At 35.3% G+C, this 22,889-nt stretch overlaps 2 protein-coding genes across 3 annotated transcripts in view; both read left to right on the forward strand.

Moving 5' to 3' along the window:
- The first annotated feature begins 282 nt into the window (after window positions 1-282).
- Window positions 283-22,889, forward strand: part of LOC109175712 (putative late blight resistance protein homolog R1B-14) — a 33,514-nt gene continuing 10,907 nt past the window's right edge. Inside the window, exons 1-8 of the mRNA XM_019325046.1 lie at window positions 283-387; window positions 489-558; window positions 746-839; window positions 981-1,067; window positions 1,355-3,089; window positions 7,273-7,284; window positions 7,500-7,509; window positions 9,314-9,321. Of these exons, the coding sequence (XP_019180591.1) occupies window positions 1,390-3,089; window positions 7,273-7,284; window positions 7,500-7,509; window positions 9,314-9,321 (1,730 nt within the window). The 5' untranslated portion in view covers window positions 283-387; window positions 489-558; window positions 746-839; window positions 981-1,067; window positions 1,355-1,389. The remainder of the gene's footprint in view (window positions 388-488; window positions 559-745; window positions 840-980; window positions 1,068-1,354; window positions 3,090-7,272; window positions 7,285-7,499; window positions 7,510-9,313; window positions 9,322-22,889) is intronic.
- LOC109175713 (putative late blight resistance protein homolog R1B-16) lies at window positions 6,579-11,703 on the forward strand. Of its 2 annotated transcripts, XM_019325047.1 has the most exons (5): window positions 6,580-6,755; window positions 6,862-6,951; window positions 7,138-7,223; window positions 8,860-11,101; window positions 11,502-11,703. In XM_019325047.1, the coding sequence occupies exons 4-5, from the start codon at window positions 8,890-8,892 to the stop codon at window positions 11,567-11,569; spliced, it is 2,280 nt and encodes a 759-aa protein (XP_019180592.1). In that variant the 5' UTR covers window positions 6,580-6,755; window positions 6,862-6,951; window positions 7,138-7,223; window positions 8,860-8,889; the 3' UTR covers window positions 11,570-11,703. The 2 variants fall into 2 exon arrangements, with proteins under 2 accessions (XP_019180594.1, XP_019180592.1); XM_019325049.1 differs by lacking the exon at window positions 7,138-7,223 and having other exon boundaries at window positions 6,579-6,755.

Raw genomic sequence — 22,889 nt, forward strand, 5'->3', positions numbered from 1 at the left:
TTCTCCCCTTAGTGTGGATACTCTAAGAGCATATTTGAGTCATGTCAGCTACAGCAAGAATTATTGAATCATGTGAATATGTGATCACATGGACCCACCACAAATGGTATTTTTAATTACCCAAAAAAAAAAAAATACAGTATCAAATAAGACCAAAAGATTGAGCATCATCTTCTAGGCTTCACATGGGCTAAAAGCATCTTGTCTTCCACCCAAATATTCAATCACTACAGACCAAAAAACAATCTCTCATCAAATATACATAAGCCTAGCTTTCTCCCTCAATTATCACTACCCATCTCTTTTCATATAAATCACTTCTAGCTTCTACCAAATGCTCTCTCTTCTCTGAAATTCATTTCTCTGCCAGTCATCATCAGATCAGAGGTAAGTCGATTTTGAAATGGTTTGTAATGTTCATTAAACTAGTTTATGAATGGTTAGTGCGAATCTGAGGGTTCTTTCCTTTCATCTTTATCTAATTTCAGGCAAATTGTAATCTTTGACAAGTTACTTCTTTCAATCAACTCGAACAAAGTGTTCATCTTGAGATTTAAGGTTAGTTGGTAAGCTCTTGCTGCTATGAATTTTAGTGAAGTTAATTAAAGTATTTTATTATCTATCACAAGAATAAATATCCACACTACAAGGGTAATTCTCACTAAAGTCCCCCAATTATTGCTTAAAGATACATTTATATTTCATAAAAAGTAAAAAACTTTAATTTCCCTTTTTCTACTTCAAGGAATCTGCAGCTATTGTTCTTAAAGATATTGGATAGTCTCTCTGAAATTCATTTCTCTCCCCATCACTTACAGATCAATCATATCAGAGCTGAGGTTAGTCGTTTTTGAAATAATGAGATTATATAGACAAGTAGTTGCCTCTGTAATGTTCAGTAAATTAGTTTATGAATGATTGGTTAGTGCGAATCTGAGAATTCTTTCCTTTCATCCTTGTCTAATTTCCGAAAAATACAGGCAAACTATAATCTTTCACAGTGTTAGTTCTTTCAATCAACTCAAAGTGTTCATCTGGAGATCCCTAAATATACACACACTACAAAGGTAATTCTCAATTCCCATAAAACACTATTTGTAATTATCTATTACTGTATAAAGTTTCTCAATCTATAGAACTTTATTTTATAAAAGATACATTTATACATATATTGACTAAAAAGTAAAAACTTTAATATTAATGTATATATTCTCTGTGGCGACACTCTTCTTTTTTCGTCACGTCCTTTATTAAGTGCTTTGCCTCTAATAATTTTATCACTTTCTTACTTTGTTCTTTTATTCCGATTGATGAAAAATATTGAATATATTTTAACCAAACCTTGTAATTGTAGACATAATATAATACAAGCTTTTCGAGATCGAAAAGATGCCAAACATCTCTAATCCAGATAATGATATAGTTGTGGGTTTCAAGAAGGAAGAAGAAATAATCATAGATCAGCTTATTCATGGGTCACAGGAGAGAGAAGTTGTTTTAATTAGTGGCATGGGCGGATTGGGAAAGACAACTTTAGCGAGGAGAGTGTATGAGGAGAAAAATGTAGTCAACCACTTTGACATGCGTGTGTGGTGTACTGTTTCTCAAGAATATGATTGCACAGACTTGTTGAAAAAAATATATAGTCAAGTTTGTGGCCACAAGACAGAGATTGACAGTGTAGCTGAAGAGCTTCGCAAAAGGCTGATGGGAAGGAGATACCTCATAGTGTTGGATGATATTTGGAGTGAGGAAGCATGGGAAGAGTTGAATAGAGTTTTTCCCTCATGTGACAATAGAAGTAGAATTGTTTTAACAAGCAGACAAGAAAGTGTGGTTTCTGATGCCAAACATATTTGTCGTCTTCCTTTCTTCACTATTGATGAGAGTTGGGAATTATTGCAAGTGAAGTTATTTAAAGGGAATGGATGTCCTGAAGAGCTCGAAAATGTTGGAAGAGAAATATCTAAAAAATGTGGGGGATTACCTTTGACAGTTGGTTTGATAGCGGGTCATCTTGGAACAGTTGAAAAGAGTGAGCACATGTGGCGTAAGTTTTTTCTTACTCTAAACTCACATGTTACATCTGGAGACAGAATACAAAGCAATGATGCGATAGAGCTTAGTTACATGTATTTATCATATCATTTGAAACCATGCTTACTTTACTTTGCTGCATTCCCAGAGGATGAAGAAATTAGAGTTTCGAACCTAATAGAACTATGGATATCTGAAGGATTCATCATAAGAATGACGGAGAAAGGGAGTGTAGAAGATGAGGCAGAGGATTACTTAAACCATCTGGTTAGCAGTAATCTAATTATGGTGTCTGAAAAGAAGTATGATGGTCGCTTCATATCATGCAGGGTTCATGATTTGGTACGTGACTTTTGCTTAACAAAAGCTAGAGAAGAAATATCCTTGGAGATAATTAATACGGAAAAGGAGTGGGATCCAACTCTGAATTTTACCCTACAACGAATATGTTTTCATATGCATTTGACATCTGATAATAATGCTTTTGAATTGGTACCACGGAATTCTTCTCTTCACACAGTTTTGGTTTTCCATCGTCTTTATTCAGCCTTTTATAATGCCTCATGGATTGCTAAAAATTTTGAACATCTCACAATCTTGGATTTATTGGCAATCTTTGTGGACCAATCATTTTTGTCGGAAGTTAGCTCACTAACTCATCTAAGGTATCTAGCTCTCAAGGTAGGTGTACATGGAAATGATGATGCAGATGATGTCTCACCATTATTACTACGGAATCTTAAGTGTCTCATAACATTAAAGTTGCGATCAAACATGGTGCATTTCCCAATTTTTTTGGGGAATATGAGTACATTGAGACATATGATTCTTCATTGTGTCAGATGCAACAAGTCTTGCATGGAGAAATCAAGATCAGTTATGATTGAAGCAATTCCTGCTTGTTCAAAAGAATTGCAAACCTGGGAATCGCGATGTCCTCTGACTCCAATGCATGAAGATTTATTGAGAAAGCTTCCCTGTCTCAAAACTTTGAGTTGTACAGTCTCAAGTTCTGAAGGCTTTCCTGAAATTGACTTTCTCCATCATCTTGAAACTCTTGTGTTATCCGGTGAATATGAAAGTTTTCCACTCAGCAAGTTTCCATCAAGTATTAAGGAAATACGTTTGAAGAATATTACTCTTTCGGTGTCTGCAATCTCAATAATTGCTCAAGTCTCCAAGCTTGAGGCTCTAACACTATTTCATTGCGTGTTCGAGAAGGGTGTAGAATGGAATGTGGATGAGGAAACCAAATTCCTCAAACTCAAAATCCTCCAATTAGATTCTCCTGATATTAGAATTTGGAATATTAGTTGTGTTGCTGAGTCCTTTCCTTGCCTTGAGCAATTACATTTGAAATACTGTATGAACTATATACTGATGCCTTCTAGTTTTGATGATGTTTTAACATTGAAAAAGATTGTTGTGGAGTATTGCAATTCCACTATTGAAAGTTGGGCGAAGAACATTGAGGAATCTGCACGGGATATAGGAAACGATCAACTCAATGTCAAGATAATCAGTAAGTGAAATTAACTGACTTAATTCTTCACTTTAATTTTCTCATTATTATTTTTGACTTAGTGTTTAAATTGGCATGTTTAATTTCTACAACATAATGAATACAAAATTGAGTTATATTATGAGTTAGTCATATAAAGATTTTCATCAAAACATGAGTTTTTACATCCTGTGGCTTTCATATTGTTTCTCCCATGATAGTATATGTACAAATCACTTTATTTTTTGGTGGTACATAATAGAGTTAGGATTATATTTTAAAGAAAAATGTTATGTTCTATTACTAAGTTTGCATTGAACACATTCTAGACAACACATGCAAAATGCATTTGGTATGTCAAGAGTCCTACTAAATCTCTTTTCTTGTTTATTGAAAAGGTTGGTAGAGCCGACGTGAATCCGAATTCCAACTCTGAGCGTGAGTCCAACTTTGTGAATGAGACTTGGAATAAATTCAAATTAGTTGTACCTACTGGGATGAGGAAATTTGATGGCATGTGCGCTAAACTAAAAAGAGGAGAAAGAAGGACGAGAAAGAGAGCAGGAGTGTAACCATTGAGTCTTGAACCCTATGCTTTTTTTTTTTCTTTTTTTTTTCTTTTTTTTTTTTGGATCAGTTGGAAGGTGACCATTCAGTCTTGAACCTTTTGGTTTGTTATTTTGCAGTCTGATCTAGCTGAGTAACCTTTCTATTCACCTTGCGGTCTAGATTTACCTTTCAGATACACTTTGCTAATTCTGATCAATTCAATAATTAATTATAATTATATTTTATTTTATTTTTATGAGAATTAACAACGTAACCGCGAGTGTTATGTTCAGTTTTAATGGCTAGTTATGGGGTTACTATAAATCTTATTTTAAATCAGATGGTAAATGTAATTGTTAAAATTTGACCACTATTAATTGTTTGATTTAGTTAAAATATCAATATAAATGTTTGGTTAATTAGCTTTTTGCAACTCCAAAAGGTTAAAATTCAAAAAGTTATTCCAAGCAACTTTTTCAATTAGCTTTTTGAAAAAAAAAATTATACCAAACAGCTATCAGCTAACAGCTAATTTACCAAACACTTTTCTACAATCAGCTAATGTTATCAACTATTTATACCCACTAATTAACACAATCAGCTAATATCTAACAGCTATCAGCTAACAGCTATTTTACCAAACAGGGCCAATGTTATTTATTTCTCAATCTCCTATAAAAACTTAGAATAAGATGCAAATAAGCCATTGAACTTGGAATAATGGGATTTGATTGCAGTTTGGGTTTGGCCCTGTGAGCCCAACATTCTTTTGGGCTTTGTCGATTTTTGACATTTAGGTTATTGGACTACAAATTTGGGCAAATTATACCGTGGGGCAAATTATGCCCTGGACCCGTGTCCACAGTGAATTGTGGACACGAGCCCAAAACGACGTTGTTTTTCAAAAAAAACGCGTCATTTAGTTAAAAAAAAAAAAATCGCGTGCGTTTTGCCGTTAACGGCGTTATTATTTTTTTTTTTTTTGGATTATGAATGTACAATTATGTCGTTATGAATGTACAGTTATGCCGTTATGAATGTACAGTTATGCAATTATGAAATTATGAACACAGAGCTCTAACATTATGAACTTACAATTATGAACATATATAGTGATAAAATTATGACCATGGAGCTTTAAAATTGTGAATATAGAGCTTCGAAGATTATGAATGTACAGTTATGGAGTTATGAATCTACAGTTATGGAGTTATGAATCTACAGTTATAAGATTATGAATCTACAGTTATGGAATTATGAATGTACAGTTATTGATCGAATTATGAACAAAAAGCTCTAACATTATGAACTTACAATTATGAACAAATAGTGATAAAATTATGAACATAGAGCTCTAAAATTGTGAACATAGAGCTTCGAAAATTATGAATGTACAATTATAGAGTTATGAATGTACAGTTATGGAGTTATGAATGTACAGTTATGGAGTTATGAATGTACAGTTATAGAGTTATGAACGTACAGTTATGGAGTTATGAATGTACAGTTATTAATAATATAGTAATAAAATTATGAACATATACTCCTATAACGAAGCGGTCTGAATTTTTTTTTTTTTTAAAAAAAAAAAAAGGAGATAACAGTGCCGTTAGGCACTGTTACCCGTGTCCAGCAAGCATGCTGGACACGGGTCCAACGCATAACGATTGATACCGTGGACCATGGTTCAAAACAGCGTCATTTCTTTTATAATAAAAATAAATGGATAAAAGGCATCCGTTTCATAATACACTGCAGCTTCCACTGAGACTTAATCTTATGACCTCTCACACGGGAGATGTCACTACATGTCATCTGAGCACAAGGTGCTTGGCATTGTGTTTCTAGATACACTGTAGTTTCATGTTGTAATTAACACACTAAAAATACGGGCTCCGTTAATATGTAATGACATCAGTTTCTTTATTTAAATAAACGAAGCCATTTTTTGTGGACCATGGTCCACGATATAACGATTGAACCCAACCTCTCCTTTCCATTTTCCCTCTTCTGACGAGCCCCACAAAAAATCATATTTGCAAGAGATAGTGAGTTATCCAACTCTTTTCTCCATCCATTTCTCTCCTCCACATAAGCTATCTTCTCTTAAGTGGGCTACGTTTGCATGAGGAGAAAGACAAATTTCTTTGTTTCAATTTCAAAACCAATGGACCTTACAAAAGTGTTGAACTTATAGAAGAAAACAAAAAAATCAAAAAATCACATCCGTTTTCAAACTCAACCTTTAATTTTTAGATTTGAAAAAACTCCCAAAAAAAAAAAAAAAAACTACAGATATAGACTATAAGAGCATATTTGAGTCATGTCAGCTCCAGCAAGAATTATTGAATCATGTGAATATGTGATCACTTGGACCCACCACAAATGGTATTTTTAATTACCCAAAAAAAGAAATATCAAATAAGACCAAAAGATTGAACATCATCTTCTGAGGCTTCACATGGGCTAAAAGCATCTTGTCTTCCACCCAAAGATTCAATCACTACAGACCAAAAATCAATCTGTCATAAAATATATATAAGCCTAGATTTCTCCCTCAATTATCACTAGCCATCTCTTTTCATATGAATCACTTCTTCTACCAAATGCTCTCTCTTCTCTGAAATTCATTTCTCTGCCAGTTCACTTACAGATCATCAGATCAGAGGTAAGTCGATTTTTAAATGGTTTGTAATATAATGTTCATTAAACTAGTTTATGAATGGTTAGTGCGAATCTGAGGATTCTTTCCTTTCATCTTTATCTAATTTCAGGCAAATTGTAATCTTTGACAAGTTACTTCTTTCAATCAACTCGATCAAAGTGTTCATCTTGAGATTAAAGTTTGTGCGCACTTACAAAAGGTTGGTAAGCTCTTGTTGCTATGAATTTTAGTCAAGTTAATTAAAGTATTTTATTATCATAAGAATAAATAAAGTCTTCCCCTCAATTATTTAGCACCAAAAATCAAACTCTCATAAAATATAATTCTTAATTTCTCCCTCGTTTATTCTCTGATCTCCATTTCTTTCCCTTTTTTCTACTTCAAGTAATCTGCAGTGTTCTTAAAGATATATATTGGATAGTCGCTCTGAAATTCAATTATCTGCCCATTCACTTACAGATTAGATCAGAGGTAAGTCTATTTTGAAATATAATATTAAATTGAGAAAATTGTCAAATAGGTTCCTAAATTTTACTTCAAATGTCAATTAAGTCCCTAAAATTTTTAAAAATTGCAATTAAACCCTTAAACATGTCAAATTAGGTCAATAAAGCTCAAAAATTGATAAATGACCTATAATTTTGGCGACGTATTCTGGCCACCGGCGACAAAATCCGGCGATGGTTGTCAGATTCCGGTCGTCTTCCACTAGAGAAGACGACCAGATCTGGTTGTCTTCTCCAGTGGAGAGGGCGGCCGTCAGGTCGTCTTCCACCTTCTCCGGTGGAAGATGACCGGAATCTGATGACCGTCATCAGATTTTGGTGCCGGTCTCCGGAGTCCGTCGCCGAAATTGAAATGACATGTAATAACAGGTCATTTACCGATTTTTGAGCTTCATTGACCCAATTTAACATGTTTAAGGATTTAATTGTACTTTTTTAAAGTTTAGAGACTTAATTGACCTTTGAGGTAAAGTTTAGGTGCTTATTTGATCCTTTTTCTTATTAAATTGGTAGTGAAGTTATTTATTTCCTCACTTGTTTGCTTAGTTTTTGCTGTTGTATATAGACAAGTAGTTGCCTCTGTAATGTTCATTAAATTAGCTTAGGAATGGTTGGTTAGTTCGAATCTGAGGATTCTTTCCTTTCATCTTTATCTAATTTTGGACAAATTATAATCTTAGCTTTTACAAGTTAGTTCTTTTAATCAACTCAAAGTTCAGTTCTCACAATGTGTAATTCTCACTTCAGTTCCCATAAAACACTAATTGTAATTATTAATACATACTGTATAAAGTTTCCCAATTTATGGTAGCTTATTTTCTAAAAGATACATTTATATATACTTCCTGAAAAGTAAAATCTTGGGTGGATGAATTATACATCTTTTTGGGACTACGAGGTCTCTAATCATGGCATATCTGAGTCTTCCAAAGAGGGCCCTGGGTTTGCTATTATAGTTACTTATTTTAGAAAAATATTTGGTAGAATCCCCTTTTTTACTTATAACTTTTACTCCTTTCTACAAGTTCATAATGTAGAAACTTTTTTATGGACTCACATTATAAAAATAACTTGTCACGTGAAAAAATAGAAGTAAAGGAGTAGAATTTTAAAATATGTATAGTAGAAATCCTTATTTTATACGGAGTATTACATACCAAAAACACTACTGAAAATTATGAAATATCCGACCACCTGAAAGTGATCTTAAATCAAGTTGATACCAAAAAGTGGTCGGAAATAGCAATAAAGGTTTTTCCGGACATCAAAAGTGGTCGGAACAAGGCTTTCGACTTGATTTAAGATCATTTTCGGGTGGTCGAAAATTTCATAATTTCCAGTAGTGAAACTTGCAGTTTTTTTTTTCTTTAACATGGATTTTATTATATATTTGATTCTCCGGCCTCCGGTTAAATATTCATTTAATATGTAATAAATTTAAGGATAAAAATGTAAAAATTAGTCAAAAAAAGGGGCGATAAAGCAAAGGATATTATCAACTCAAATTTTGGGTAGAAACTTATTAATAGCATGGTGCAAATTTTATCACTTCCTTACTTTGTTCTTTTGAATATATTTCTAACCAAACCCTATAATTCTAGAGACAATACAACGTATTTGAGATTAGAAAGATGCCAAACAACTCTGATAAAGCTGTGGGTTTCAAGAAGGAAGCAGAAACAATCATAAATCAGCTTATATATGGATCAAAGGAGAGAGAAGTTGTTTTAATTGCAGGCATAGGTGGATTGGGAAAGACAACTCTGGCTAGGAGAGTGTATGAGGAGAAAAATGTAGCCAACTACTTTGACAACCGTGCATGGTGTACAGTTTCTCAAGAATATGATTACAAGGACTTGTTGCACAAAATATACAGTCAAGTATGTGGTAGGGGGATAGAGATTGGCAATGTAGCTGAAGAGCTTCGCAAAAGTTTGATGGGAAGGAGATATCTCATAGTGTTGGATGATATTTGGAGTGTTGAAGCATGGGAAGAGTTAAGTAGAGTTTTTCCCTCATGTGACAATGGAAGTAGAATTGTTTTAACAAGCAGAGAAGAAAGTGTGGTTTCTGATGCCAAACATATTTGTCGTCTTCCTTTCTTCACTATTGATGAGAGTTGGGAATTATTGCAAGTGAAGTTATTTAAAGGGAATGAATGTCCTAAAGAGCTTGAAAGTATTGGTAAAGAAATATCTAAAAAGTGTGGGGGGCTACCGTTGGTAGTTGGTTTGGTAGCCGGGCTTGTGGGAGGAGTTGAAGAGAGTGAGCAAATGTGGCAAGAATTTTTTCTTACTTTAAACTCATGTGCTGAGTTTAGAGAGGGAATACGGAGCAATGACGCGATAGAGCTTAGTTACAAGTATTTATCAGATCATTTGAAACCATGCTTACTTTACTTTGCAGCATTCCCAGAGGATGAAAGAATTGAAGTTTCCTATCTAACAAAACTATGGATATCTGAAGGGTTCATAGACATTAAGGAGGGGGAGAGAGTAGAAGACACGGCAGAGTCTTGCTTGAAGCATCTGGTTGGCAGTAACTTAGTAATGGTTTCTGAAAGGAAGTACGATGGTGGCATCTTATCATGCGTTGTTCATGATTTTGTACATGATTTTTGCTTAGCAAAAGTTAAAGAGGAAAATTTCTTGCACGTAATTAAGATGGAAGATAAGTTGAATCCAACTCTGGAATTTACTCCACACCGAATATCTTTCCATAGATATAGTTATAATAATGATGAGACTCCTAATGAATTGGTACCATGGAATTCTTCTATCCACACACTTTTGGGTTACTCAAATGTACTGTACATCAGTTTGGAAGGTGATGCTCCACTGGTAATGTACGGTTACGAACCTGTAAAGGTTTATAATGGCTCATGGTTTGCCAAAAAATTTGAACAGCTCACAATCTTGGATTTAGAGTTCATTGGTGTGGATAAATTAATTTTATCTGAAATTAACTCACTAATTCATCTAAGATACCTAGCTCTCTATCTATGTGGATGTGGTTCTGTCTCACCATTGTCACTGAAAAATCTTGAAGGTCTCATAACATTAAAGTTGACTTCATACAAGGATTTGCATTTGCCAAAATATTTTTGGAATCTGAAAAGTTTGAGACATATGATTATCCACCACTATGATTGTGATTCATGCCCAACAAAACGAACTCCCGTTATTGAAACAAATTCTGGTTTACAAGTCTTAGATTTGAAAACTTGTTTGAGTACAAGGGATGAGCATTTATTGAGGAAGCTTCCCCATCTTAAATATTTGAGCTGTCTGGTCTCGCCAACATCTTCATTTCCTGAAATTGACATTCTCCATCATCTTGAATCTCTTTGGTTATACAATAATTGCTATCGTGATCCACATAACCATGTGAATCCACATTTTCTTAATGATCTTAAACTCAGCAAGTTTCCATCAAGTATTAGGGAAATAAATTTGGTGGGTATTACTCTTTCGGTGTCAGCAATTTCAATAATTGCACAACTCTCCAATCTCGAGGCTCTAATACTAAGATGTTGCAAGTTTGAGGGTTTAGAATGGGATGTGGATGAGGAAACCCAATTCCACAAACTAAAATACCTCCAACTAGACCATCTTGATATTAGAATTTGGAATATTTGTAGTGAAGAGTCTTTTCCTTGCCTTGAGCAAGTAATTTTGGATTATTGTGTGGAGTTACGTGAGGTGCCTTATAGATTGGTAGATATTTTAACATTGAAACTACTGAGTGTGCGTAGTTGCCATAACACTGAAAGTTCAGTGAAAAAAATTGAGGAAGATGCACGAGACATAGGAAATGAGCAACTTAATGTCCAGGTTATATCAAGTAAGTGAAATGTGCAGACTTCTTATCTTCAATTCACTCTAATATCTATTATAACTATTAGAAAGATGATAATTTGATTTTTTTTAATGATAATAAAAATTATTGTATCTCAATAGGTTGAGAAAGTAGTTATAAACAGATACTGCATTGTAACAAAGTCAGTATTACTCAAAAATAAAAATTATTGTATTTCATAAATTTTTATTTTTTTTTAAAGCAATAAGCCAATACACACACACAATATATATATATATATATATATATATATATATATATATATATATATATATATATATATATACACACACACACATACACACACAAGAATCAATTAAATGCATTTCTACTTTTGGTGTTGTGCATGGGGTCCTACTCATTTGTTTTTCAAAATTGTTGACAGGTAATCGAGAGACAGGGTGTTTACAAAAAAGAGTTGATCAAATTGCGGAACTGATTAAAGAAGTGTGATTGTCAGACTTTGTGAGCTGTAAACCAGTTTGATGTGTGAACTACTTAATTACAACTTGTTATCACTTGACACTTCTATATCATATTAGTAGGCTATTAGCCCGTAACAACTTGTGAACTACGTAATTTTGTTTGCTACATATATTACGTATACAATCAAACCAGCTCTTGCTTTTTCATTATTTAAAAAAAAAAATTACTCTTTAAATTTTTTTGATATTATAGTTTTGAAATATATTTATTCGATAATACTAAATTAAATATTGTACAAAATTAAACGAGCAATTGCAACGTAACCATGCATTTTAGAGCAAAGATAGAAACATTCTTATTTCATTTAGCCTAATTTTTCTAGCTTTATATTTATACGGTATAAAATTAAAGAACATTGATCACTATTCTTTAACTTATTTTATAAACTTTAGGCATTTTAATCAATTTATTAAAATATTTGAGTGGTGGCCTTTGATTGGGACTAATCATACAGTACATGAACTTAATTCTTAAGTACGTACTTTGACCAATACTAGCCAGGCTTATGCAAATTGCTTTAAATAATGCATTTCGATCTACATTTAGTGCGTGGAGTCCTATTAAAACCTCTTGTTTGGTTAACAGAAATGGCTAACATTAAAGTTGCATTCAAATATGGTGCATTTCCCAATTTTGTTGGGGAATATGAGTACATTGAGACACATGATTATTACTGGTGGTGTGAGATGCAATAAGTCTTGCATGGAGAAATCAAGATCAGTTATGATTGAAGCAATTCCTGCTTGTTCAAAAGAATTGCAAACCTGGAAATCGCAATGTCCTCTTACTCCACTGCATGAAGATTTATTGAGAAAGCTTCCATGTTTCACAGAATTGAGTTGTAAGGTCTCAAGTTCTGAAGGCTTTCCTGAAATTGATTTTCTCCATCATCTTAAAAGTCTTGAGTTATTCAGTAATTATGCAAGTTTTCCACTCCGCAAGTTTCCATCAAGTATTAAGGAAATACATTTGGATAAGATTACTCTCTCGGTGTATGCAATTCCAATAATTGCACAGCTTCCAAATCTTGAGAGCCTAATGCTATTCGATAGCAAGTTTGAGGAGGGCTTAATATGGAATGTGGAGGAGGAAACCATATTCCGCAAACTCAAAATCCTCCAATTATTTTTTCTTAATATTGAAATTTGGAATATTAGTTGTGTTGTTGAGTCCTTTCCTTGCCTTGAGCAATTACATTTGGAATGCTGTGAGAAGTTACTACTGATGCCTTCTAATTTTGATGATGTTTTAACATTGAAAAAAATCGTTGTGAAAAATTGCAATTCCACGGTTAGAAGTTGGGTGAGGGACATTGAGGAATCTGCATGGGATATAGGAAACGAGCAACTCAATGTCAAGATGCACTGTAAGTGAAATTAACTAACTTAATTCTTCACTTTAATTTTTTCATTATCATTTTTGACTTAGTGTTTAAATTGGCATGTTTGTACAATATTAATGAATACAAGATTGAGTTATATTATGAGTCAGTCATATAAAACTTTCATCAAAACATATAGCTTTATACATCCAGGATGTGGCTTTCATATCGTTTCTCTCATGATAGTATATGTACAAATCACCTTCTTTTGGATGGTACATAATAGAGTTAGGATTATGTTTTAAAGAAAAATGTTATATTTTATTACTAAGTTTGCATTGAACACATTGTAGACAAAACATGCAAAATGCTTTTGGTGTGTCAAGAGTCCTACTAAATCTCTTTTCTTGTTTATTGAAATGATTGACAGGAGCTATGTATAATATCTACTCTGAGGATGACTCCAACTCTGAGCCTGAGTCAATATATGATAGTCCTGAGTCCAACTTTGTGAATGAGACTTTTGAAATAAATTCAAATTAGTTCTACATGTCGGGGTGAAGAAATTTGATGGCATGTGTGTTAAAATAAAAAGAGAGCAGGAGTGTGACCAAAGTGACGCATAGAGTAATCTCAACTTGATATTACTTTTATGTTTTAAATTTAAATAATATTGATATTTCTCTACTATATATAACTCTTTTCTTTTTTTATATAAGCTGGAAGGGGGCTACCCAAGAATCAATACAATGCATCAGAAGGATTGAACATATCACGCCACACCAGAAGCATCATCCTCAATTAAGCCTCTAATTTCAGCAGGAGGACTACACGTGAGAACCATGCAAGTCCAACAAATAATCTCTTTTCTTGTTTATCAAAATGATGATGGACACTTGACAGAGAGTTTACCTTGATAAAAACAAATCCTCTTTCCCTTGCTAGTTTGATATGATATGCTTGGAGTTTTTTTTTGTTTTTTTTTTTTTTGTTTTAAACTTAATAATAATGTTATTTTTCTTTGTCTTTTTATTTTAGTGTAATCTTTCTTTTATGTTTAATCAGCACACTGTAAAAAGGAACATCCTTATTTCATTTCGATATAGGTACCTTTGGATGTTTTTGGTACTTCGAAATCTGATTCAGATCTTGATGGAATGGAAAAATGGATTCCCTTTAATATCTCACTTGTGCTCGATCTCATAGAATGGAAAAATGGATTCCCTTTAATATCTCACTTGTGCTCGATCTCATAATGGAAATTGAGTGAGTGAAATGAAATTGCATGCCTTGAACCGATTAAAAATTAGGAAGTCATTTCTCGCTAAAATTAGACATTTCTAATAGAAGCGCACACGCATTCAAGCCTTTTTTATCTTGTTTCTAGTTGGAATTTGATTTGCACACCCCCCATCCCCCGCGCGAGATATCATAAAAGAGAATCGAAAGAGGGAAGGAGAAAAGGAATTAGGAAGAAGGTACTGTTACATTGATGAACTTGGAAGTCTGTTTACAAAGCCAAGCTGCTACCTTATATACAAAGCCAAATGAGCTGAAAATATCCTAACTAACTTTTAACTGCCATCTTAATACTCTAATACCCCCCCTCAAGCTGGAGTGTATATAGAATGGAGCCCCAGCTTGGATACAAATCTGTGAAACAACAATGGTTGTAAAGGCTTAGTTAGGATGTCTGCTGTCTGATGTTCTGTAGGTACATGCAACAACTTGATGACCCCTCTTTGAACTTTCTCTCTTATCAAATGGCAATCTATTTCTATATGTTTGGTTCTCTCATGTAGAACTGGATTTTCTGCTATAGCAATAGCAGATTTGCTATCAGAAAACAATATGGCTGCTTCTCCTAAATGAACTTCAAGCACTTCAAGAAGATAGTATAGCCATTGTACTTCACAGGCAGCAAGAGCAAGAGCTCTATACTCAGCTTCAGAAGATGATCTAGATATGGTGTTTTGCTTCTTGGATTTCCAGGATACCAAAGCATTTCCCAAGAATACACAAAAGCCAGTCACAGGGATTTCCTTGTGTCAGGGCATCCAGCCCAATCTGAATCAGCAAAGCCACTAAGTTTAAAGTTGGAATCTGCGGGAAAGAAGAGACCTTGTCCAGGACAACCCTTGATATACCTCAGTACTCTGTGGACAGCTTGTAGATGAAGAACAGTAGGCTTGTCCAAGAATTGAGACAACTGCTGCACAGCAAAGCAGATGTCAGGTCTAGTGATGGTTAAATATAGGAGTTTTCCTACCATCTTTCTGTACTGAGTGTTGTCTTCTAATGCTTCACTATCATCTTTAGACAATTTGCTAGTCTGAACCATGGGACACTTTGCAGGTTTACTCTCAAGAAATCCTGCATCTTGCAATAAATCTAAAGCATACTTTCTTTGAGTCAAGGATATGCCTTTTTGATTCCTAGCCACCTCCAATCCTAGGAAGAATTTCAGGGTCCCCAAATCCTTGATTTGGAAAACTGAATGTAAATGCTCTTTGATCTGTTGGATCTGCATTCTGTCACTGCTAACTAAGATCACATCATCCACATATACCAGGAGGGCAATGAACTTATCACCAGAGCCCCTGGTGAAAAGAGAATTATCACATACTGCCTGTTTGAATCCCATGTTGACTAGTTCAGTGGATAGCCTAGCATTCCACTGCCTACTTGCTTGTTTTAATCCATAGAGAGACCTCTTAAGCTTGCAAACTTGTCCAGGATGTTCAGGAACAAAGCCTGGAGGGATGGTCATGTAGACCCCTTCCTTAAGATCACCATGCAAAAAGGCATTGTTTACATCAAGCTGATGTAACTCCCATCCTTTGGTAGCTGCCACACCAATCAAGGTTCTGATGGTTGTGACTTTTGCCACTGGGCTAAAAGTGTCAACATAATCTATTCCACAGGTCTGAGTATATCCTTTAGCAACTAATCTTGCCTTGCACCTTTCTACTGTCTCATCAGCATTGTGTTTAATTTTGTAGACCCACCTACACCCTATTGATTGTTTAGAAGGTGGAAGAGTGGTCATTTCCCATGTATTGTTTGCTTGTAAAGCATATATTTCTGCCTGCATAGCAGCCCTCCAACATTCATGTTTAATGGCTTCATTGTAGGATTTAGGTTCTTGAATGTTGAGAATGTTGGTGGCAAAAGCCTTGAATTTAGGAGATAGCTGAGAGTAGGACAGTACTGCTGAGAGAGTGTGAGGAGAAGTCCTAACACTAGGCAGGTTGCAAGCATAATCACTAAGATAGGCAGGTCTTGATACCTGTCTAGTGGACCTTCTAGGCTGAACTGGATTAGGATCAGATTGCTGCAATTCAGCACTGTTCTGAGTGGCCTCAAGTATGGGGTCACATGATCCTTGAGGATTGATGCATTCTCTTCTATCTTCTCTTTGAATAACTCTCTGTGGAGTAGTGTCTTCCAAAGGCACATTTTCACTTGGCAAAATTAGTCCTTGAGGGAACTGCTCACTGATCTGATTTGGTGCTTCATAAGGAAAGATGTGTTCATAAAAGATTACATCCCTTGACAGAAAAACTTCCCTGGTGTCCATGTCATAAAGCTTGTACCCTTTAGTTCCATTGGGGTATCCAAGAAATAAGCATCTTCTGGCTCTGGGTGCAAATTTGGTTTGATGTCCCTTGTGCATTACAGCATAGGCTAAGCACCCAAAGATCTTGAGGTGAGAATATTGTGGTGCCTTCTTGAAAAGAACCTGATAGGGAACCTGACCTTGCAGGGCTATTGAGGGCAGCCTGTTGATGATATATACAGCATGTAATATGCAATCTCCCCAAAAAACATCTGTCAGTCCTGCTTGAAACTTAAGGGCCCTTGCTACTGCCAAAATGTGACCATGCTTTCTCTCAACTACACCATTTTGCTGGGGGGTGTAAACACATGTTGTCTGATGAACTATGCCATTCTCTTGATAGAATTTACTTATCTTGAACTCCTGTCCATTGTCTGTTCTTATACACTTGATCCTCCTTCCAAATTGAGTCACAGATAGAGCACAGAAGCCCTGAACCAATCCCCTGACTTCATCCTTGCTTCTCAGTAAATAAACCCATGTGGCCCTGCTATAATCATCAACAATAGTCAGGAAATACCTGTGTCCATACATGGTATGTGTGTGATATGGTCCCCAGATGTCAATATGGACTAAATCAAAGCAATCATCAGAAACAGTAATGCTAGTGCTGAATGGTAATCTTTTCTGTTTTGCCAAGTGACAAATATTGCAAACATCATTTTTATTCATTTTCAAATCTACATCTGATAAAGGGAGTTGTTTCAACTTCCCATGGGAGCAATGTCCTAATCTAGCATGCCAAGTACTAGCAGAGTTACAAGCATTGGCCTTAACATGTATTATTCCATCAGAACCAGGAAACACTGGTTTTTCAAGGTAATATAGGCCTTTCTGCAATCTAGCCAAGCCAATCATCCTCCCACACTCCTGATCCTGTATGGTGCATAGATCAGAATACAGCAACAACTTGCATTTGGAAGTCTTAATCAATACACTCACAGAAACCAAATTATAATGGACTGCAGGCACACAAAACACATTTTGTAGGACCAGATTATCAGCATGTACAGATCCTATATGTGTAATGTCAGCTTTGTTACCATTAGGTGGCTCAACAAACATACCTTGCACTCTTTTGACATTTGTCAATAGACCATGGTGGCAGACAACATGATGGGTAGCCCCACTATCTAGTATCCAATTATCCTTACTTTCAAGAGAAGGTTTAGGATGATTACCTTCCAATTGAGGATTGGGAGCAAAGTTTGCTGCAATCAGGTTGGCTTGGGGTGCCACTCCTCCAGTCATGTTCAGAGGTGATTGATGAACCACACTATCCCTCTGAAGAAGCTGTTTGATCATTCTATATTCATCTTGACTCAAGGTGACAGAGCCATCATTCCCATTAGGGCCTTGATCATCTGTGTTGATTGTAACCTGATTAGCAGTACCAACAGCCCTATTTCTTGGCTTCCATCCAGGTGGATAACCATTCTTCTTGTAGCATTTTTCTGCAACATGTCCAGTGAAGCCACAATAAGAACAGATAGGCTTCTTGTTACTGTTGGAATAGAACTTCTTGAAACTTGCATTATTGCCTTGAGTGAACATGATACTGCCTGCTTCTTGGACTTGTAGTCCCATCAACCCACCATTAAACCTTCTTTCTTGTTGTTGGACCATCATGAAGGCCTCATCAACAGTAGGTAACGGTTTTGTCATCATTATTTGAGATTGGACAGAAGAATAAGTCTCATTAAGACCCCTCAGAAAAACAGATAAATTGTCATTCTCCAATTGTTGTTGCAGAGTCTCCAGTAATCCACAATCACATGTTCTTTCACACTTGCATGTAGGCAAAGGTCTAACAACTTGGAGTTCATCCCATAAGTTCTTTAATTTTGCAAAATAGGCACTTACATTCAAATCACCTTGCCTAATTTGATGAATCTCAGCTTGTAAGTCTGAAATTCTGAAAATGTCTGCTTCACTGAATCTAGCTCTCAGTGTGCTCCATATTCTCTCAGCTGTTCCAATCCAGAGGACCGTCGATGCAATTTCTGGAGAAACAGACCTCATGATCCAAGTTGCCACCATGTTGTTACATCTCCGCCAGTAAGGATACTTCACCTCTCCTACATTCGGCACTGGAATGGTGCCATCAACAAAACCTAATTTGTTCTTGGAGAGGAGTGACATTTCCATCGCCCTTGCCCAAGGGTGATAATTCTTCCCATTGAGGACAGACGAAACCAAGATCAATGACGGATTCTCGTTCGGATGCAAGAAATAAGGACTCGCAGCATCGTTAGGATCGAAGTTGGTTCCAGCGAGATTCACAGGTGCGGCTTGTGGTGGTGCTGTGGCTGCTGGTGCTGGTGGTGCCGCCGCAGTTGGTTGTGATCTACTCGCTGCTCCATTCCAAGCCATGAGTACGGCTTATGGCTCTGATACCATATCATAAAAGAGAATCGAAAGAGAGAAGGAATTAGGAAGAAGGTACTGTTACATTGATGAACTTGGAAGTCTGTTTACAAAGCCAAGCTGCTACCTTATATACAAAGCCAAATGAGCTGAAAATATCCTAACTAACTTTTAACTGCCATCTTAATACTCTAATACGAGAGAGCCTCTATACTATACAATTCTACAAGCTCAAAAAGAGCTTTTGTATATAAGGGGGGTCAAATCCTCTTTCCAAACCAATGTGGGACAAAACTCACTTTTTTCCTTCATTTTCCAACTCAAATGAGTCTACTTTGAAAACCAATATCTCATTCACCCATTATCCATTTTGACCGTACAATATATCAATTTCTTCGTCTCACTACGAAGAACCCGGGATTTGACCCGACCCAAATCGAAAGTGGACCTCACTGATAATTGTACCACAAAATAGCCACTTAATATGTCATTTTAAGCTATTTTTTCCAACATATAGTAAATTAATTAAGTTCAGTCCAAATACACAGCGCAGCCTTAATTTTGTGAGCTCAACCAACTAAGCATGATCTAGACATGTGATCTCCTTCTTGTGCTTACTTGTTTATGACTGTGTACGAGGATGACATTTGACCTGTTAATGAACAAAAGAGTATGTTCACAAATCACAACAAATATCGACACATACATATTTCCAACCCAAAAACAAAATATTTGATAATTTTTTTAACCGAGTAATCACAAATTAGATGGAAGAAGAAGGGGGAAAAATGTGACTAATTAAGTTCAACATTTTTGCTTGGCTTTGACTCTGATTTTACAACCGAATTTAGTTTACTGTACTAGTATATTTTTTTTGGGATGATGAAGAAATTCGGCACCTACAATACTATTATATATATACTACGGGGATGTTGGGTTATATGGATCATGACTTAAGTATGTTGGCTGATATGGCCAAAAGTTCAAACTCCAATAAGTGAAGGGAGCAAATTCAAACTTTCTAAACACCAAAACAAGTTACAGAGTATTATTAATAGTATATTAGCACGGACAGCTTAATTGGTTATTGAGTGATAAATTGTGAATATAGACACATGACCGAGCTTTAGCATCCTTAGAATGGAGTTTCATATAATTTGATGGGATCCTTATAGACACTAAACACTGGTCCTTCCACCTAATGGATCACTAAGTCACCACAATTTACTCCATACTATCGTGTTGGACATGTTATTATTAATAGTTAGAAGCCACATTAAAGAGCAGCTATTATTATTATTATTATTATTATTATTATTATTATTATTATTATTATTCCAAAAGGCTGAACCTCAACCCTAAGGGCTCCCACCTAATGGATCACCCCTCACCCTAATGGAAATTGAGTGAGTGAAATGAAATTGCATGCCCTAATTTCGATTCTCAATTAATTTACTACAAAGAAAAATAATTTACTCTTAATAGAAGTCATTCTTTCAATTCTTATATTATTATGACTGTGAACGAGGATGACATTTGACCTGTTGAACAAAAGAGTAGTATGTTCACAAGAAATATCACACATATTTTCCACCCAAAAACAATATTTGATAATTTCTTCAACCGAGTAATGACAAATTAGATGGAAGAAGAAGGGGAAAAAATGTGACTGAGTTCACACTTTGCTTGGCTTTGACTCTGGTTTTATAATTGAATTTAGTTTAACTGTACTAGTATATTTTTTTTTTTGTGGATGATGAGGAAAACTATAGGTTAGGTTGGCATCAATAGTTCAGAGATGAAGGAAGTGGGAGAATGATATTCAACAAACTGGAAAAGTGTATTCTGTTTACATCAAGAAGCTCACATATATACACAGTTATGGCTGTAACTACTCTTAACTACTTTGATATGGTCGAATTGAGATTCATATATAGAAGATCACGTCCCATCATTCAAATTGTGCAGCAAATAACCTTTGATTCCAGCTGGGATACCAACGAAAATACATCTCAGTCTTTTGGCTGCCATCTTATGTTTAGCATTTGTGAGGGTAGCAGTGTAGCATAGACAACCAAATACCCTAATGTTGCTGATGATGTCTGATCATTCCCATATAGTCTCTTGTAGGGGCTTGATAAGGCAATGACAGGAGAAGGGAGCCTGTTTATAATAAAAATCACATTTATAATACAGTGTCCCCAAAATTCTAAGGGGAGATTAGCTTGAAATCGTAGAGATCTAGCAACGTTAAGGATGTGTTGGTGTTTACGCTCTATAACAACATTTTGATACGGTGTATAAACACATGAGCGTTGGTGAATAATCCCTTTCTTTAAGAAGAAGTTCTCCATTTTAAATTCGGCCCCATTGTCACTACGAATTGTTTTGATCAAGGTGCCAAATTGAGTGAACACATAAGCGTGAAAATTCTTCACAATCTGCCTTGTTTCAGACTTGTTCTTCATCATATGTACCCAAGTGAATCTAGAGTAATCATCAACCAATGTCAAGAATTAATAATCTGCTTTCAAAGAATAAACGGGAAATGGCCCCCATATATCAAGGCGACCAGAACTGGTCGCCTTTCCCAGGAAAAGGTGGCCAGATCTGGTTGCCTTCTCCTGGGGAAGACGACCAGTTCTGGTCGCCTTCTCCATGGAAGACGACCAGAAAGGTCGCCTTCCGCTGCGGGGAAGGCGACCTTTCTGGTCATCTTCCCCAGGAGAAGGCGACCAGATCTAGTCGCCTTCCATACATGGAGAAGTCGTCGGTGGAAGGTGGCAGTTGGTCGCCTTCCGTCGGAGATGGCGGTCGACGACGGCTTAGCCGGCTGCTGGCCGCCGGAATTTCGTCTGAGGTCGCCGAAGTGATGCCTGAACTAAAATGACCTGCAATAACAGGTCAATTACCATTTTTGGGCATCATTGCCTAAATTTGACATGTTTGAAGGTTTAATTGATCTTTTAAAAAATTTAGGTGCCTAATTGACTTTTGGTGTAAAGTTTAGGAGCCTATTTGACCCTTTTTTCAAAAGAATATAACTGATTGTAATAATTTATGAAATGGATAAGAACAAATTTGAGTCATGTCAGCTCCAGCAAGAATTATTGAATCATGTGATCACTGGCAAATTATGTTGTGCAACCGTGTGCACCATGCATGGTGCACACAGAATTGGATCCATAATTTCTATACTATATAATTTCTGTACTATAGATTCATAATTATTGAACTCTATATTCACAATTACAAAACTCTATGTTCATAATTTTCAATGTTCATATTCCCAATTACTGAACTCTGTATTCACAAATCACTAAACTATAGTTTATGTTCATATAGCTATATGTTCATTATTTGATAATTATACAGTTTATAAATTATGAATCTATAGTATAGAATTTATGAATCTATAGTATAGAAATTATAAATTTATAGTTTAGAAATTATGAATCTACAGTATAAAAATTATGAATTTATATTATAAAAATTATGAATTTATAGTATAGAAGTTATTCGATTATGGACAATCTATGCATTGGGGTGAAGTTATGGCTCATATCTTTTGTGAACAAGAGTTCACCATCGCAATGGGATCGGAGTTACATTTGGATGATATACTTAATTTGGATCGGAGTTACATTTGGATGATATACTTAATTTATCGATCACTTTTGGGCTTGTTGTATTATAAAATTAAAGCATATGCATCTATGATTTGTCCATGTAACAAGTTGACTAGATCAAGTGTTACATAAAAAAATAAATAAGGTTATAATATGAATTAGTGTGCACAACATTATACTTATCCATTTAAAAATTATTTAGATAGATTTGTAATGAAGTCAACGAACCATTTGTTCTGTAAACAGAAATAGAGAAAATATTATGTGTACTCCTACTTTATATTCCCACACACAAAATTTTGATGTAGACACTTGTATTGAGATCCACATGAAAAATAGCTTATCCAAACC

The sequence above is a fragment of the Ipomoea nil genome, unplaced genomic scaffold (assembly GCF_001879475.1).
Source record: "Ipomoea nil cultivar Tokyo-kokei standard unplaced genomic scaffold, Asagao_1.1 scaffold0688, whole genome shotgun sequence".
Taxonomy (NCBI): Eukaryota; Viridiplantae; Streptophyta; class Magnoliopsida; order Solanales; family Convolvulaceae; genus Ipomoea; species Ipomoea nil.

Coding starts and splice junctions, on each gene's coding strand:
- LOC109175713 (XM_019325049.1), top strand. CDS start 8,890: ATGCCAAACAACTCTGATAAAGCTGTGGGTTTCAAGAAGGAAGCAGAA. Junction 11,102..11,501: donor TAATGTCCAGGTTATATCAA/GTAAGTGAAATG, acceptor AATTGTTGACAG/GTAATCGAGAGACAGGGTGT.